The sequence below is a fragment of the Gigantopelta aegis genome, chromosome 8 (genome assembly GCF_016097555.1).
Source record: "Gigantopelta aegis isolate Gae_Host chromosome 8, Gae_host_genome, whole genome shotgun sequence".
NCBI lineage: Eukaryota > Metazoa > Mollusca > Gastropoda > Neomphalida > Peltospiridae > Gigantopelta > Gigantopelta aegis.
This window is the reverse complement of record NC_054706.1, coordinates 19,545,658-19,563,895: the sequence shown is the minus strand read 5'-3', so window position 1 is coordinate 19,563,895 and position 18,238 is coordinate 19,545,658. Positions and strand designations below refer to the sequence as shown.

At 38.9% G+C, this 18,238-nt stretch overlaps 1 protein-coding gene across 1 annotated transcript in view; it reads left to right on the top strand.

The window, feature by feature from the left end:
* LOC121378819 overlaps nucleotides 1-17,233 on the top strand; it is a 32,403-nt gene extending 15,170 nt beyond the window's left edge. The window contains exons 3-4 of the mRNA XM_041507147.1: nucleotides 10,560-10,883; nucleotides 13,557-17,233. Of these exons, the coding sequence (XP_041363081.1) occupies nucleotides 10,560-10,883; nucleotides 13,557-14,303 (1,071 nt within the window). The 3' untranslated portion in view covers nucleotides 14,304-17,233. The remainder of the gene's footprint in view (nucleotides 1-10,559; nucleotides 10,884-13,556) is intronic.
* Nucleotides 17,234-18,238: the final 1,005 nt, after the last annotated feature.

Below are 18,238 nucleotides of genomic sequence, written 5' to 3'. Positions count from 1 at the left end.
ACTTGTGATATAGAAGGAAGGAAATGTTTTATTTAATGACGCACTCAACACATTTTATGAAATCAGACATATGGTTAAGGACCACACAGATATATCGGAGGAAACCCGTTATCGCCACTTACTGAGCTACTCTTTTCGATTAGCAGTGAGGGATCTTTTATATGTACCATCTCACAGACAGGATAACACATACCACAGCCTTTGATATGCCAGTCATGGTGCACTGGCTGGAAAGAGCAATAGCCCAATGAGCCCACCGACGGGGATCGATCCCAGACAGACCACGCATCAAACGAGTGCTTTACCACTGGGCTACGTCCAGCCCCATGTGATATAGTGACTTGGTCACAACTGAGGTTTGTTGTAAGTACTACTAGGTGTTGTTAAACACGGGTAAGCACACTAAATTACGAATAATTCACATTAATTGAACAAGAAAGCAAGAAACAAGCAAATGCATCTCTTGCTAACCTGTTCCATCCCCTATGTCTGTCATCCCCCACCTCTCTCTCTGTCTCTCTCTCTCTGTATGTGTGTGTGTGTTTGTGTCTGTCCAGGGTACAATCTAGACAATTTTTTAAGGGTCTCTTTTTGGTCAATTGGGAAAAAATTATGTTTTACATACAAAAAAAAGGGATTTTCAAGAATAATCAATTACTAGTGCATTGATCAAATTAGTGTTCCCATTTTATATCTTCATCATAAAAAGCATTAAAAACGATCTTATATCTTAGTGACTACTGTAAATAATTCACATTTGTTTAGTGCATTGGACACTGTTCTTTTGCCATTCTTCATGATTATAGTTAGGTTATAAACTTTCGGTCTACCGAACCTTTGGACTGTTAAACCTTCGGACCATTGAACCTTCGGACTATAGAGTTGTAACCCCATCACACACCCTGCTATTTTTTTTTATTGGACAAAAACATTAATCTTAATTGGGAAACTGATGGGTCATAATTGGGAAAACATTTGGTATTGGATTGGGAATTGGGGCCATTCACCGGCCCCAAAATGTATCGTAGATTATACCATGCTGTCTGTCTACATATATATATATATATATATATGAAGGAAACATTAAAAATGAAAAATCTGATACGCATTTGTTTTTATTTAATTAATATTTAATTAATTTATTGATTTATTATTATTATAATTATTATTATTATTATTATTAATTTATTGATTTATTATTATTATTAAATAAATAAATATTTCATTTATTGTTATTTATTTATTATCATTACTAATATTAATATTCAGTAATTTATTATTAGTATTATTAGTATTAATATCCAATAATTTACTATTAATTAATTTATTTTATTTATTATTATGTTATTTATTTAATTTTATTAATGAATTCATTATTAACATTAAAGGCATATTGTCACAGACCACTGACCTATTTAATGGCCTAATAAAGCATTACCTGAACAAAAATAATTAGATTTTCCCCTAAATGTACTTTATTCAACCATCTTTATAACCACCATACTCCACTTATTAATGGTATTTTGTAAAAAAATAAGTGAATTATGGCAATGGTCCATAATTCAGAAACTAAATTTCCAAGAGGGTTGACATGGATTTCACTCCATCATGGTTCAGTTAAGGTAACGCGATAGCTAGATTTGGTTTCCAACAATTAATGCAATTTTTATTTACTATTCCTTTTTAGAGAAATACGGTCTTTAAATCCGTGACAGTATGCCTTTAATAATAAACAATTTAATTATTAATATTTATTTATTATTTATTAATTCATTATGTATTAATTAGTTTATTAAATTTCTTTTTAACATTACCTGTCCTCAACAAGTGCACCTCCTCCCACGCAAGTGGTCTGGTCTGAACATCCCAACAGCCAATGGGATGGCCTAAAATTCTTCACTGTATGCTCCCTGTAGTTCCGGTCATGTGATACCTGATTTTTCGTGATACTTTTGTATTTTTATGGTGGATTCGTTTCCTCCATTGTCTTATTATGCTTGTCGCTATATTCTTTTGGAATATTACGCTTGTTTTAAGTGTTATTTATTCCAAATTTCTTGTGTTTTGCTGGGTAACAATGTGTGGTCGCCATTTACAAAATAGCGTCCTTTGTTTACCGACTTTTTGTAGTTCATGGTTGTTTTTTCTTTCTATTTCACAGATTGAAAAACTTTTCTAAATGTCGGATGTTAGCTTATCCCGTGTTGTACGAGCTTGTAAGAAGTTCATGTCGGGTGATGACCCGCACGACATCTGTCCTGGATGTCATGTCCCGTGCCAGGAGGAGACTAGATGTGACCGGTGTACTGGACTGTCAGCCCAGGGGTTTGCAGCCTACTTGAAGGTTATAGTTCTCACACCAGAAAGACTGAGTCAGTTGCAGCCACGGGTTCCAGTGTGCCTTCAATCACCGAATCAGTTGCTGATGTACTGAAGACTTTGCTGCCAGCAATGCTGAAAGAGATGATGACCTCCATGGCAGCCACCTCATCAGTGGCGGGTTCTAGTTATGGGGCAGATCCAGTGTCAGTGGTTTCCGGTCTGGGCCAGTCTGCTTCTGCGGTGCCGATAGATTGTCCAGTGGCTTCCTCCAAGCAGCCATCGACCGTTACTGGTTCCAGTGAGTGGCCTTTGAAGACTATTACCAGTAAGAAACGATCCGAACGGACTGAGTCTTCCAAGCGGACCGAGTCTTCCAGACGGACCGAATTGTCCAAGCAGACCGAGTCATCCAAACGAACTGAGTCTTCCAAGCGGACCGAAGAAGACTGTTTCTCATTGTTCGTCCCGTGATCATTCCAGGGATTCAGGGTCGCACCATAGCCGGATCCGTAGCCGCAGTCATTCAGTGGGTCCAGCGGTTCATCAACACTGTTCCTTGTTTGATACGGCTTCCAAGGCTTCCAGTAGTACCCAACAGGACCATGCATGGTCCGTATCTCCAGTACCAGCCAGTACTACAGATTGTCTTGCTTGTGCTCGAGTCATGAGGGATTTCTCAGATGATGTCTCGGTGCCCACCGCGGTTGATGATGCGGATGCAGCTGATCATATGACGATGACGATGACGATGACGGTGACAGTGACGGACTGCCTTGCTGCAGTTTACAAGCTGTTGCCGTTGCTTCCACATCCTCCTACACCTGCTAAGAAGGGTCCGATACTCATAGCCACAGACGTTCCGCCTGAAGACATTGTCCTGTGTTCCTTAGCAGCCGGAACTTTGGTCTCGGAAGTTTCTGGTGATCTCGATCATCCTTTCAAGAACACTGCATCATTCGTGAACTTTCCACACTGGTTGTCAAGAATGTATCCAGTTTTTAACATGCCTTTTAAGGATGCAGCTCCGGTTCTCGCTGATAACATACAGCGGTTGGGTGCAGACCATGGACACAGCTCAGCCTAGATGTCTTCATGTGCTGTCATACTTGGATGTTTTCTTAGCGGCCATGGCTACTCAAGTGAAGGATGCTCCTTGTTATGCTTTGTTTCAACAGTCAGCACAGATGTTGGCCTTCCTGACGTCATCCATCACGTCCATGTCAACCATGCTGACTCATCATCGTCGTCAAGCTTATTTGCAGAAATCGACCTTGGATTCACAGAGGAAGAAAGAACTTTTGGCTCAGCCATGGTCGGTGCCCCACTTTGCCAGGAAGACATCAGAGGTGGTCGCTGCCAGTGAGAAGGATCAACAGTCCACAGCAGCGGTCAAGGCCCTGTAGCTGATGACGACTCTTGAATCCAACAAACGGAAGAATACGTTTTCGGCACAGCCTTCTTTCAAGCATTGGCGGTGATCCTTTCATGGTACAACAATGTGGTGAATCCCAGACAGAAAGCCAGCAGCACCTCCAGATAGAGGATGTGGGTCATCATTTCAACGTTGACGCCAACGTGCAAATCTCAGACTGCTGCGACTCACTCGACCTACACCCGCCCCTCATTTCGATTCAGATCAGCGATTTCGACTTGACGCTTCCGGTGTATCCTACACCAGTCGAACTGGTCGGAGGTTGACTTCGTCTTTATTGGCGAACCTGTTAGACTCTTTCCGACGATAGTTCATAATGTCAATTTTGAAGAACGGATATCCCTTGCAATTGTCTGCAGACCCTTGACACTTACACCTTGAGAGAAGTTCCACTCGGCTGCACACGTTCAGGTTCTTCAAGAATCGGTCAACAAATTACTGGGGAAGGGTGCCATCCAGAAAAATTCCGTTGGCAGACTTAACACTAGGCTTCTACTCTGACATCTTTCTCGTCCCGAAGAAAGATTCAACGGACCTGCCGATGATCCACAACATGGCTTACTTCAATGACCATTACTTGGATCCTCCAACCGCCTTCAAGATGCTCACGGTTTGCGATGTGCTCATTGTGGTTCATCCAGAAGATTGGTGGACTTCCCTCGATCTGAAGGATGCTTGTCTTCATGTGCCGATTCATGCCGCATTCCATCGTTATCCGAGGTTCATCCTTCAAGGTAGTCACTACGAATGGACAGTCCTGCCCTTTGGAATCTCAGTGGCTTCATGGCTCTTTATGAGAATTACAGCTCCGGTGTCACAGTTCCTTCACCACAGAGGTATCTGCTTTTACCCGTACCTGGACAAATTGTCTGATGAAGTCTCGTTCCAAGACTCGGCTCTCGATCCATGTCGACTACGTCCTGAAGTTCCTTCGGTCTCTCGGGTGGATAATCAACTTAGAGAAGTCTCGGTTGCATCCAACGCCAGACTTACAGTTCATCGGAGCCCGTCTGCAACCAGATCTTGGCCATGTCCAGGTTCCCGTCGATCGTTGGACGAAGATACAGTTAATGATCACCAGAGCCTTGGTGTCTCAGATGTCTTTCCAAGAGTGGCAGAATATTTTGGGTCTCTTAACATCAGCACAAGACTTGACGCTCAGAGGTCGACTTCAGTTGCGCCGAATCCAGATGTTCCTGAATCCTTACATCTGGTATAACGATCCACACTTGAAGATTCGTCTGCCAGTTGACCTGCAGCCCAGTCTCTGTTGGTGGCAACACCGATCAAATGTCTTAGGTGGAGTCTCTTTGCAGCCCTTCCAAGTGACTCACCATCTCTTCATAGATGCATCTTTAGAAGGTTGGGACTTCATCTCAGCGACCAGATGCTGTCCAGGCTGTGGTCTCCAGAAGAAGCCGATCTACACATCGATCTACTGGAGATGTTAGCCGTTTACAATGCAATGCTCAACTGGCGTCCGAGGTTGATTGGAGCATCTCTGATGGTGGCCACCGACAGTGTTACCGTGGTGGCTTACATCAATCGACAGAGCGGTACTAACTCCAGCAGTCTTCTCCACATGACGTTTCACCTATACGACCTGGTGCACAGCATTCCACTGCAGATCCATGCTTGACACATTCCGGGGGTATCCAATGTCCTGGCAGACGGTCTATCCCGTCCGTCATCTCCGCAGTCAACTGAATGGATGTTGCATCCGGAGGCCTTTTGATGGGTTTGCAACCGTCTTTGGACACCAAACATTGATTTGTTTGCCACATGGTTCAACCATCAGCTTCGAGTCTACATGTTGCCAGTCCCAGATCCAGACGCCATAGATCTAGATGCCTTGGCCATCAGCTGAAATCAGATGGATGCTTATGCATTTCTGGCTCCAATCCTGCTGCCCAAGGTGTTGCAGAAATTTCAGAGAATGTGATTTCCAGACCTCATCAGGCTTGCCAATCCACATCCTCTACCTCTACCAGATTGGGATCATCTGCTGTGGCATCCCACATCAAGGTTATACCATCCACATCATCGCTTGTTCCGGCTGCACGCATGGACATTATCACCAAGGGCTTGACGAAGAAGGGGTTTTCTTCCAAGACTTTTACGGCTATTTTGAAGGCTCATCGTTCGTCTACTACTGCTGCATATAATGTCTGATGGCTGTGTTTCCACCGATGGTGCATCCGGCAGAAACTCCGACCTCAGACTATTCCGGTGCCTCGTCTTGCAGACTTCCTGCTGTATCTTCGTACGTCTCTGAAGCAGTGTACACGTCTGTGGTTGCTACTGTTCGTGATCCAGCCACTACTACAAAGCTGTCTACCATCCCTGAGATACTGAAGATGATCAAGGGGTTTAAGCTGGAACTTCAGTTTCCAATCCACATGAATTGCATGCACTGGCCACCACCTTGTCCCTACACTGTAGCACACCCATTCAGCACATACTTACTGGTTGTTTTTGGGCAACAGACTCCATCTTCGCTAACTACTGCTTGCAGGATGTCTCTACCAAAGATGTTGAGGGCATCCATCATCTGGGACCTGTCGTGGCTGCGCAGACTTTGGTGAATACTAGCCGTCCTTGTCATTGTTGAGCTGCTGTTGACTTTAGACTGCACACTGAGATGTCTATTGAATCAACAGGTGAGGACTTGCTAAGATTTTTGTTCTTTGCACTTTTAACATGCACTGGTGCTGGAACTTTTGTCTGGATAACATTTGCCTTGCACTGCACTCAGCTACATGTTTTCTAACTGGACTAACATTTCTTTGGTGTACTGGACAGAAAACACTCAGGGGATTGTTCAGTTCAGTGTTCTGATGGATGCACCCATACTATGTTGTTGCTTGTTTTTACTAACACTCCAATACGTTGGGAGGTTACCTAATACCTGCATCCTTAGTAGTTCCGTCTTTCTACTTATCAGAACTAGCATGATGTGGCTTATTGACTCCTGTTCCATGTGTTTTTAGGAGTCATCCTTGCCACTAATGACGGATGCCGCCTTTTCTGGTTGTTGTTACTAACATTACCTGCATGGGTTTGTGACGGGCATCTTACAATGGTTGGCCAAATTCTTCCACTTGTCAGACTCCATCCGGTCTTGGGGAGGTAACAGGTGCATCTGCGGATCTCATTACCCACCACCATCTGTTGAATGCTGCACTTGTTGAGGACAGGTAATGTTGAAAAGAAATGGAGAAAACTTGAAGTGTTTTCTCTTTTATAGATACATTACCTGTCCTCAAGGATTTATTCCCGCCTGAGCCTCCCCACTTCCTGTTCTCCGTTGATGCACTCATGGAAAAAGAAGGAAGTTGAAGTCACATGACCGGAACTACAGGGAGCATACAGTGAAGAATTTTAGGCCATCCCATTGGCTGTTGGGGGGGGGGAGGTGCACTTGTTGAGGATAGGTAATGTATCTATAAAAGAGAAAACACTCCAAGTTTTCTCCATATTATTAATATTATTAAATGTGATGTTCCATTTAATATCGTCCATTGTGGAAGAAACCAAAATAATCCTATTTTGCCAACATATGTTAATCACATTTTAAATTTGCTTACAATGGCCCGCAGGAATATTTGAGATTTTGTTTGTAACTGAAAATTGGATTAATGCAGGATTACTATTTGGACAAACTGTCTATTTATATGTGAAACTTAACTCGGAAGGTTTTCTTTATACAGTAAGTGTTTATATGTGTTGGTACATATCATTTTTCGCCACAAAATAATTAATTCCATGATTGTATCGATTCCGCCTGAAAATTGGGCGGAAACTGCACGCTTGTTTTGGCCATTAGACTTGTAAACATCGGAGGTCCATTAAATGTCAAAATTTTAAAAAACGGAACGTAGATGCCAACCTTGGTGCACTATGAGCGAGCGTGTTGGCATTTGGCGTATGTGTTTAACACTATCAAAGTAGAATTTGTATCCACTATTAATAATTTAATAATGTGTTGATCGTCAAGCAGAACTAATGCAGAAAAAACAGGATTTCAACACTTCACTATGAAATTGTTGTTGCCCATAGCAACAATTGATGAAAACTAATATTTTTAATGAACTAACTAGATAATTAGCTTCTTTGTACGTTCCTTATATCAGAACTACCAAACTTTTTTAAACGGTCATATATTACCATGTAGTAGCTGTTTGTTTGATGGCCATCTATTGTGTGATGACCAAGGTGTAACAATGTGATATGTTTTATATGATGTTATTAAGTTTTAAACCCATACCATCGCCAATAACATCTTATTGGGGGTAAAAGTTCAGTGTAAATTAAAACAAACATTAGTTACAAATTACTATCAAACTGCATACAAATGTAGGTTAACTATTTTTTTTTATACACTTTTAAGGCAATTAATCATCCAAGGTAATCTGAATGACAAAACTGTAATACATGATAGGGGCCATATCTCTGCACAAAGCAGTCGAATAGTGGATGATTCCATGGATCTTTATTAAGTGCGTCGTCTATAGGAGAAAAGCCACTCCCGAGGAAATCATTTACTGGGAATGCCACCCTTCTTGTACCGCCACAAAGTTTATTGCATCCCTCTTGCATTGCCACAAAGAGGACTGCCACTCCCAGACTAGTTCACTAAAGCACATACAGTTCTACACAATACAAGTCAAGCAGCATACCTTGGCTGTTCTAGCATTTTGCCTTCACCCCATATTAAAAATGATATTTAATATGTATAATTTAATGGTACTTTGTAAACTAACATTTTTATTTATACTGGATTTTTTTATATTTTATTATTATTTTTTTTTTTCCTGTTGGTAATGGTTTAAAACTTAATAACATGTTCTTATATGAATTTTAACTGGATTAATTATGAAGTTAAACGCCAATTCGTCGGTTTTCTTTTGATACATTTCATTTCAACTTATTTTATGCTTATATCCAATTAAGGTTCAAGCACACTGTCCTGTGCACATACCTCAGCTATCTGGGCTGTCTGTCCAGGGCAGTGGGTTAGTTGTTATTTTGGTTAGTGGTTAGTGAGAGAGAAGAGGGTGTAGTAGCTTTACACCTACCCATTGAGCCCTTAAAAACTCGCTCTGGGTTGGAGCTGGTACTGGGCTGCGAACCCTGTACCTACCAGCCTGTAGTCTGATGGATTAACCACTGCGTCACCAAGGCCTGTCTTTTGATACAAATGGACTATATACAGTGAGCACATGGTTATTATTCAACAAAAAAACAAACATTCTAGGTTCGATTTTGGCTGTGCAGTTAAATTTCAATGTGATAATAGGGCTAGTTGAATTTGAGAAGGGTCAGTAAGATTTTTCTTCAACTGGTCCTACTGGCAACCACAATTTTCATTTTTATTTTCAACCCTGGTAAATGACCCAAATTATCAAATTGACTTCAAACCAAGTTTGACAAAATCTGGTCTCGCTACACAGTTTACTTCCGGGTGAGAGTTCATTCATCACGGTCCACTATAGTTCCTAATTGTGACACGTTATGGTTTACATATTCACTTATAGGAAATAGTGAAGAATTGAAACAATATGTATGTTTAATGGTAAGCCTTCTGGCTGTATTTTTCCCATGTTATTTTGTAATATTGTGCATTGACCTTTTGGGACATGGGTGTATATTGCAAGAGACAGCAGAGTGAAACGGTTAATGAACCACCTGTTCGGACCAGTACTACAGCCAGATGCGGTCATATAGTAAAAAACTGACACGGAAATGTTCTCAGTTTTGGAGTGAAAATAAATGCTTATATAATGTATGTTCACAATGGTGTATGTTGTTAGTGCCAACTTCATTTGAAGTTGGGAAATTTAACATGGGTTACAATGGCAGATGACATCGGTGTAGTGAGACCTAAATCTGGCATTGGACTATAGATAGTGCTATGAGAGACTGATGTTTTGCACGAAGTCAGCAAAGTCTACAATATCTGTGTTCACCTCGACTAAAAATGTAATATGCCCAATACCATGGGTTGTCCATTAAAGATTTTCCAGTACAGCATACCACAGACGAGAGCTATCAGCTGAGCAAAAAGTTGAGACATTTTGCTTTGCTGTTAGCTCATAACAATTTCACTGCACACGATGAGGTAAGTGCTGAACTAGTTTGCTTACGACTGTAGCGATGACATCACTCTGACGCAATGTTTGTGTTTCCATTGGTCAGTTAGTAAATTCAGCTCAGCTGACAGCTCATGTAGCCCGCACACAGTGAGATTTTTGCCATGCATAGCCAAAAATATCAAACATGATCGATATTTTTCTCGTGACCACTAGAGATGAAAAACTCAACAAAATTGCCTCACACGAGAACTATCAGCTGAGCAAAAAGTCTCAAGTAATGTTTTTCTACCAGTAAATGAACTTATTTGCATGTAGTTTGTTGTAATGTTTTACAGGTATACATGTGTAGCTGCAGATATAATAATATATAATGCTTACATTTCAAAGCAAAAGTTAAATAATTTTGGCTGGAGGCTGCCATCATGTAGGTTTGAAATAGCACCTTTAATTGTCCTTGGATGAAATGTACTAAACAAATTAACCAACCATATTATTGCTTGAACAGTCTGTATTATTAATTTGTTTTTTGGGGGGTTTTTTATGAATTAATTACGAGTGGAAAAAATTTACCAGAGACAAATTGTCTGTGGAGAAACATACCATGTAATGTACTCGGCAACATAAATCAATAAATTAAATGAGACCGTAATAGAAGTAACATTCACAAATTTAGTTACCATATATTTTATTCAAGTGTTCTCTCGTTTCAGTGCGTGGTTTCAACATGCAAGAAGACCGGTGTATGTCCACATCCCGGGTGTGACCAGCCGGTCCCCGCTGATGGAGACGTCATCAAACTACTGGAATACACGCTGGCCGAGATGTTTAAAGAGTACCCGTGTGAATACTCGGCTCAGTTCGTGTCAGAGGATTCCTGCACTAGGATGATCAGAATCGCTGTTCTGAATGGAGACAGCATCACTCTTCCTTTCAACCCTGAGATGACAGTCTTTCAACTGAAAGAACAAATTAAAACCAAGCTTGGCCATGATATAAAGAAACAGCAGTTGATATACAAGGATGTTGAATTGCAGGTATATTTTAAATTAATTACTGTTCAAAAGCCTATCAAGGATGTCCATTTTTCAGAGGTGTCCTGTTTTCGTGGGTTTGCAATGATGCAAAATCCATTGTTGTACTCTGCCGTTTGTTTCAGCAAGTGTTCTTTTCTTACTCGGCCTTATATGTCTCCTTTCTTGAATGTCTCCAACTGTTGATTGTTTAATAATAAACCTTTCACATACATGTAGGTGTTGTGATGTGTGCTTGAGTAAACTTTTAACTTTTTTAATGTTTATAAGTTTATCATATGCATTGAGTGATAGCTCAACAATGCAATATGTTTTGCTAGACTTCCTAACATGATAGAATTGATATGGAAATGAAATACTACTTGCATGTTTTCGACCACATTATTTTTTCTTACTCTTTATTTGCTAAATATATGTTTTTAAAAGAAAAACAAGTTCCAAGAATAGGAAACACCTAACACAAACCCTAACCAACCCCTGCAATTGACCGCAGTATTTTGGTTTTTTTACTGTGGACAGAGATAAACAAATGAGAAAGACAGAGACAAGACAGAGAGACATACAGAGAGATGAATAGAGACAGAGCCAGAAACACAGAGAGAGAGAGAGAGAGAGAGAGAGAGAGAGAGAGAGAGAGAGAGAGAGACAGACAGACAGACAGACAGACAGACAGACAGACCTCACTGCTGCCACATATATGCTACTCCTGATAAACAAATTTTGTTTAACTACACCACAAGAGTACAATGATTTATTAGTCATCGGCTATTGGATGTCAACCATTTGGTAAGTTTGACATAATATATAGTTTGAGAGAGGAAACCTGCTACATTTTTCCATTAGTAGCAAGGGATCTTTTATAAGCACAGTCCCACAGACAGGGATAAGGCAGCAGTGGATTCCGACCGTACATACATGTATTACAAACTTTGGCATAGCACTTGTGAGGCACTTATAGTGACTTAAAATTCATTGACGGTAATCAATCTTGTGAGAAATTATCATTTAAAACATTGCCATTTTGTTCTCCAGATGCTGGAAAATAGCATTTCAGGCTAACACTAAATAGCTACTGCCCCACAAACTTCAAACTTCCAAGGGCCTGAAAATGTATCCATATTTAATATAAAATAACCTTTATAAAACTCTACAAAACATTGTTATGAAGGTATTATTATTGACAATACTTTGTCAAGATTCAAGTAGATGTTTTCTTATATCACGATGAACTTTGATGTTTTCACAATCATTGAGTATTACAAGTTGCTGACTGCTTTATAGGATGAATGAAATGGTTTATTTAACGATGCACTCAACACATTTTATTTACGGTTATATGGCGTCGGACATATATGGTTAAGGACCACACAGATATTTAGAGAGGAAACCTGCTGTCACTTCATGGGCTACTATTTTCGATTAGCAGCAAGGAATCTTTTATATACACCATCCCATAGACAGGATAGCACATAACACAGCTTTTGATGTACCAGTCGTGGTGCACTGGCTGGAGCGAGAAATAGCCCAATTGGCCCACTGACGGGGATCAATCCCAAACCGACCACTTTACCACTGGGCTACATCTCGCCCTCTTTATAGGATGTTGGTGGAGTGTAAGCATCTTCATGAAACTCGAAAAGATATTTTTGGCCAAAGTAATGTGATGGAATTATTTCGATTCCATCCAGAACGTATTTTACAATTTTTACGTGATACTGAATTTTATTCTAAATTTTAAGTATATCTATCTGTGATATTTGAATTTTTACACAGTCCTTTACACTGTGTTTTAATTTAACTGTTGAATTTTTATATTGATGTTGATCATCACTTTGTTTTCCCCATTACCATAGTTTGACACCCAATAGCCGATGTATTTTTCGTGCTGGGGTGTCGTTAAACATTCATTCATTCATTCATTCATTCATTCTTTTATAGGATGAGGTCCTTTTGTGGTCAAAAAATGGCAAAGATACATAGAAGTTTTTAACATGGAGATTAACACATTGTAAAACGTAATTTAGTTTTCACCAGTTATTACCAAAACAAGGTGGTTGCTACACTAGATGATGGATGTCACTATCTAGCAAAAGTGATTTAAGGTATTACAAACATCCCTACAACAGCTGTCATTGAGTTTCAAGCCACAATGAGCATTTTTGCTGGAACTGTCTTGCAGGGAACATTTTGTCTTCAAACATTTGATTAGCAACTGCTGCTATAGTATCAAATGTATTGATTAGCAATACATGTATCTTATAATTTAACATTTTAGAATTGTGTAGCCATCTCTGAAACTTGAACCATGAATCACGAAAAATTAGATCCTAAAGAAAATGTTCTGTGGTCTAGCTTTAGAAGATTTCGAAATTTGTAATAATTAAAAAAACAAATTGAAATTATCATTGAAAATTAAAGTCTACCTCCTATTATGTCCTTTATCAAATCATTCTAAAAGTGATTCTGTGGATTATCACCAAAATAAATTGGAGAAAGATTTTTTTTTTTAATTCTCTTTTGTTTTTATCCAAATTGTTGAAAGTTTCATAATCTATTTCATACTAAAGTTCTGACTGACATCTTCTGAAACATGGTAGGCTAACACGGTTCTCTGGGGAGCTGTTCAAGATGAGAGGGATAATGGATTTTTCACTAATACTGCTTTGTATGTTACAGATGTATGCAAATAGCGGTGGTTTTTCAAAGCTTGCTGACCACAACATAGCAGCCAACTCCACCATCTATCTTGCAGTGACACTGTTTGATATTCCATCTAACTTGGACCACGTCATCTTTGATCTACACTGGGGATATCCAGAGCGTTACTACTATGAAGGTTCGCATGGTCCTAAGGAACAAACCTTGCAAACTAGAGCAGTTGGAGATCGTGCAGCCTTTTATATTGTCAATGTGCCATATGACTGGTGTGTACTTAGAAGATACAGAGACTTTCTTGATGCATCTTGTCTTGTATACAAAGGCAAACAGTTTCTTAAGGTTTACGATTTCCATCCAGAACATCAGGCAGAAACCACAGTCTGCAAGGGAGTCGTCACCCATACAGGAGACAAAATGGACGACTTCAACAAGGTCGGACATCACACCATAGAGGTTTCTCTGCAGCAGCTACCACCGCATGTCACTCATTTATTCTTCACATTGAGTGGCTGGAATTATGAAAGCATCAAGGCATTTCCTGACCTAAGTTTGAAGTTCTATGATGCACGAGCACCTGAAGATAACCTTTGTGAGACAAAGCTAGCAGGTAGCGTTCAAAAAAGAGCTGTGATCATGTGCTGTGTGTCTCGATCAAGTAAAGGCTGGAAAATACTGGAATGTGGGAAGACTTCAGAGGGTTATGCTGATGACTATGAGCCTATCAAGAAAACCATCAGGACACTTTTTGACCTTCCAGATATCTAAGGATTAAGCGCAGCATCTCTGTGTATATTTAAAAGCTTCAGCATGGATTAAAAACAAAATGAAGTAAGACTATTAAAAAAGACATATGCACCAGGCTATTATTACTGAAACTGATCATTACATATAATTAATTGCAAACTATGATTGTTATGCACACTAAACTCTTAATAAATAAATAACTTTTCTTATTTATTGATGAGAGTTTTGAAAAAGTTACCTTAAAGTTGCAATCTTTATTATTTAACCATTTAGAATAGAACGTACACATGAATTGTCTTACTGCTGCACATCATTCTTACAGTACATGTGGGGTCGTTCAACAGTTGCATAACGGTCTATTGGTTCTATTGATCATCAAATGCATTACAAAAATATTATGGGGGAAGGGTGTTTGTCAATATTTTGATAACAATTTCAAACAGTTTGTATAATTTATTCATAAATTAAATGCAAGCAGTCATGGCCAGTTTTTCTCTTACACTTCATAGATGTTGGTAACTAACTTACAGCTAGCATTATATACTCAAATGTATAATATTAGATGATGATTAGGGAAGCAGTTTTAGCCTTTCAAATGTTATATAGAGGATAAGGGTACACAAATATCTGTATTTTATGTTCAGTAATATATGGACCTTAAAATACAAGTGTCCTCTATAGTCCTGTTTATATATTCATTAGAGCATACTATAGTATTAAAAACAATCCAATTTGAAATGTTAACTGATTGAAGAGTTGTTAAATACTGTCTCTTTAATACACACACAATCTAGTTTTTCTAATCTGATGTCACAGACCTTTATTTTTTTACTTTATTTTTTGGAGTTCTCTCATAACACTGAACTGGTATGCAGAAACTCTATGCCTTTTAATATTAAGATAAAGACCTTGGTTACTATTTTCTTGTCTAAAAATTACAATTGTGTAAGCTCTAGCCCTGACACACACACACACACACACAGACATACAGAGACACACACTTACAGAGACACACAGGGCTAGAGGATGGTCAAGTTAAATGGGTCCTAATTTAAGTCACATAAAATGTATCCTTTAATGACATATTTGGTAAGGTACCAAGTAAGTACGTTTAAAACGCATATCACTCTTATATGCTCATAAATGTAACATCAGACTAAGGTAAAAGCTTGGTAACAAACTGAAAGAAACCTTATTGGTTGAAGGTGTCTTAAGCTACTGAGGGAAACCTCAATGTTGTCGTTAAATAGTCTAAATGTGTAGTATGATGAATGTATAGTCGTTATAATTCTGAATCATGGCATGAATACTTTTGAAATTCTAGTTGGTTAACAATTGATGGGTGATGGTGATGGCTAATTTTAACATGCTCATATACCACTAAGGTTTCGAGCATGTCTATCCCGGGTCCTGTCTCTGGATAGCCAGGGACTTGACTCAGGACAGAAAATTTACCGTGCAATATTGAAATTTATGGTCTAAATAAAATATAGGGAAAATTAAAATTTGAATGTGCAGTCCAAAATATCAATAAATCATAAATTAATTTAAATTTTACAATTATATTTGTCATCAGTCATGCCATAGTTATTTATGTCTTACCTTTCAAATCACTGTAATTATTTTTTAGTTCATGCAAGCTAGTATTAACCAAACAAAAAGCCAACGTAGCATAGCAGGTCAGTCATAACGTGTGTTACAGTATTTTTGGAGGTTCATATTTGCATGAACCTAAAAATAATTGCAGACAAATCTTATTTTAAAATATGTTTGAATGCATTTTGTTTAGCCTTATATATGTCTGTATGTATGTAATATTCTTTGTGTAAATTTCATTGAAACTTGTATTGCATTCATTCACTAATATACATGCAGCAGATTTTTTTCACTGACAACATTTGCACTAATCTTTCCTTCATGCATACATGTTTATAGCTTCTGTTATGTTACAAAGTTTAACTGTTCTATTTTGTTTTTAATTTACATTTTGTGGTATTGTAGACACCTAAAGCAAATGTGTTGACAGCTTTTTTACAATTCGTTAACTTTTATTTTGTTAGTGATTAGCCTACTTTTTCAGTCAATACATACATGTAATTCTTTTCTACTATAAATTAAAAAACCACCCAAAAAACAACTATTAAAAGTACTATTAGTAAGTAGTATTTATATCATAATTGTAGTGTTTTATATATTGTAAGCTCATGATGGTGTGGCTTCTGATGACCATCAGTGTTTCACATTTTGGACTTTTTCTGCAGTTCCACCAGGCAGGTTTTAACCAAGCATGGTCCAAATGATCCGCTCATGGCCTTCACCAAGTGTTGTTAATCTTCAGGCCAATTCAAACTCCAAGATGGCTACCCTGATTGATTGAGACATTTTTGACTTCTGCAGTTCCAGCAGACCGAATTCAACCAAATGTGTTCTAAATAATCCTCTTATGGTCCTGACCAAGTGTTATTTTTCGGGCCGATTCAAAATCCAGGATGGCCACCCTGACCTCTGCTTGGAGACATTTTTGACTAGTTCCATGCAGCAGGCAGATTTAAACCATAATATATGTGTTCCAAATGAGAAATTTTTGACACAGTTTTCAGATGTTCTTGTATGGAACCCCATGCAAGCACCATTTAACGATGTGACAGTCACACATTTCATTTTGTATTGAAAATCTCCTGTTACTTATACTTACAAATGATGCCTCAATTAAATCCAGTGTCTGATTTCATTTTGTAAGTCACAAGTTTTCTTTTATTTAAGCACATTTTCCAAATTGCTAATTTGTTTTGGCTAAATATATATACTTGTATATATTATATATTTATATATTATGCAGGAAATCTAGCCTATAACATGATTGTAAGGTAGTGATATCAGGGCCCCAACCCTGACACTACCATACATGTATTTCTTTCTGGGATTAATTAATAAATAAAATAATAATGAAAAAAATAGTGACAATTTTTATCTTTTTTTTTAGAAAGAAGGTAATTAGAATGTATGAATGAAAGGGATGTGTGTTTGAAGACACTGTAGTACATTTTAAACTATGGCTATTTGGCGTCCATGCAACATGGTTATTTCAACACCTGAGGGCGTCTTCAAGAGTGAGAGGAAACCTGCTGCCACCACACAGAGAATTGAAAAAAGTAGCAAGGGATCTTTTATATGCATTTTCCCATAGCATATTGAATTTGTAAGTTTGGTTTGTATTAGCAGTCACCTGTCAAAATGAAAGAAAGAAAGAAATGTTTTATTTAACGACACACTCAACACATTTTATTTACGGTTATATGGCGTCAGACGTATGGTTAAGGACCACACAGAGTTTGAGAGGAAACCCGCTGTCGTCACTACATGGGCTACTCTTTCCGATTAGCAGCAAGGGATCTTTTATTTGCGCTTCCCACAGGCAGGATAGCACAAACCATGGCCTTTGTTGAACCAGTTATGGATCACTGATCAGTGCAAGTGGTTTACACCTACCCATTGAGCCTTGCAGAGCACTCACTCAGGGTTTGGAGTCGGTATCTGGATTAAAAATTCCATGCCTCGACTGGGATCCGAACCCAGTACCTACCAGCCTGTAGACCGATTGCCTAACCACGACTCCACTGAGGTCGGTCTGTCAAAATGATGCAATATCAGATCTTCCATAACCTCACTTAATAATATAAAACTATTTCAATGAGGTGACTTATAGCTGTCCAGTCGCGTGTGCAGGGATTTTAGCAAGGGCGGGTCTAGACTCGTGAGCGAAGTGTATGCGGAGGGTGGGGGGTGAGGGGAGGGTCGAGACATGCTCCTCCGGAAAATGTATTGAAAACAAAAAAAGAAAATTTGCTTGAAAAAGTGGAGGGGAGGTCGAACCCGAAACCCCTCCCCTGAACGCACGCTACCTTCCATACTATGCATAATACAATGCAAAATAATTCTTAAAATAATGCAAAAAT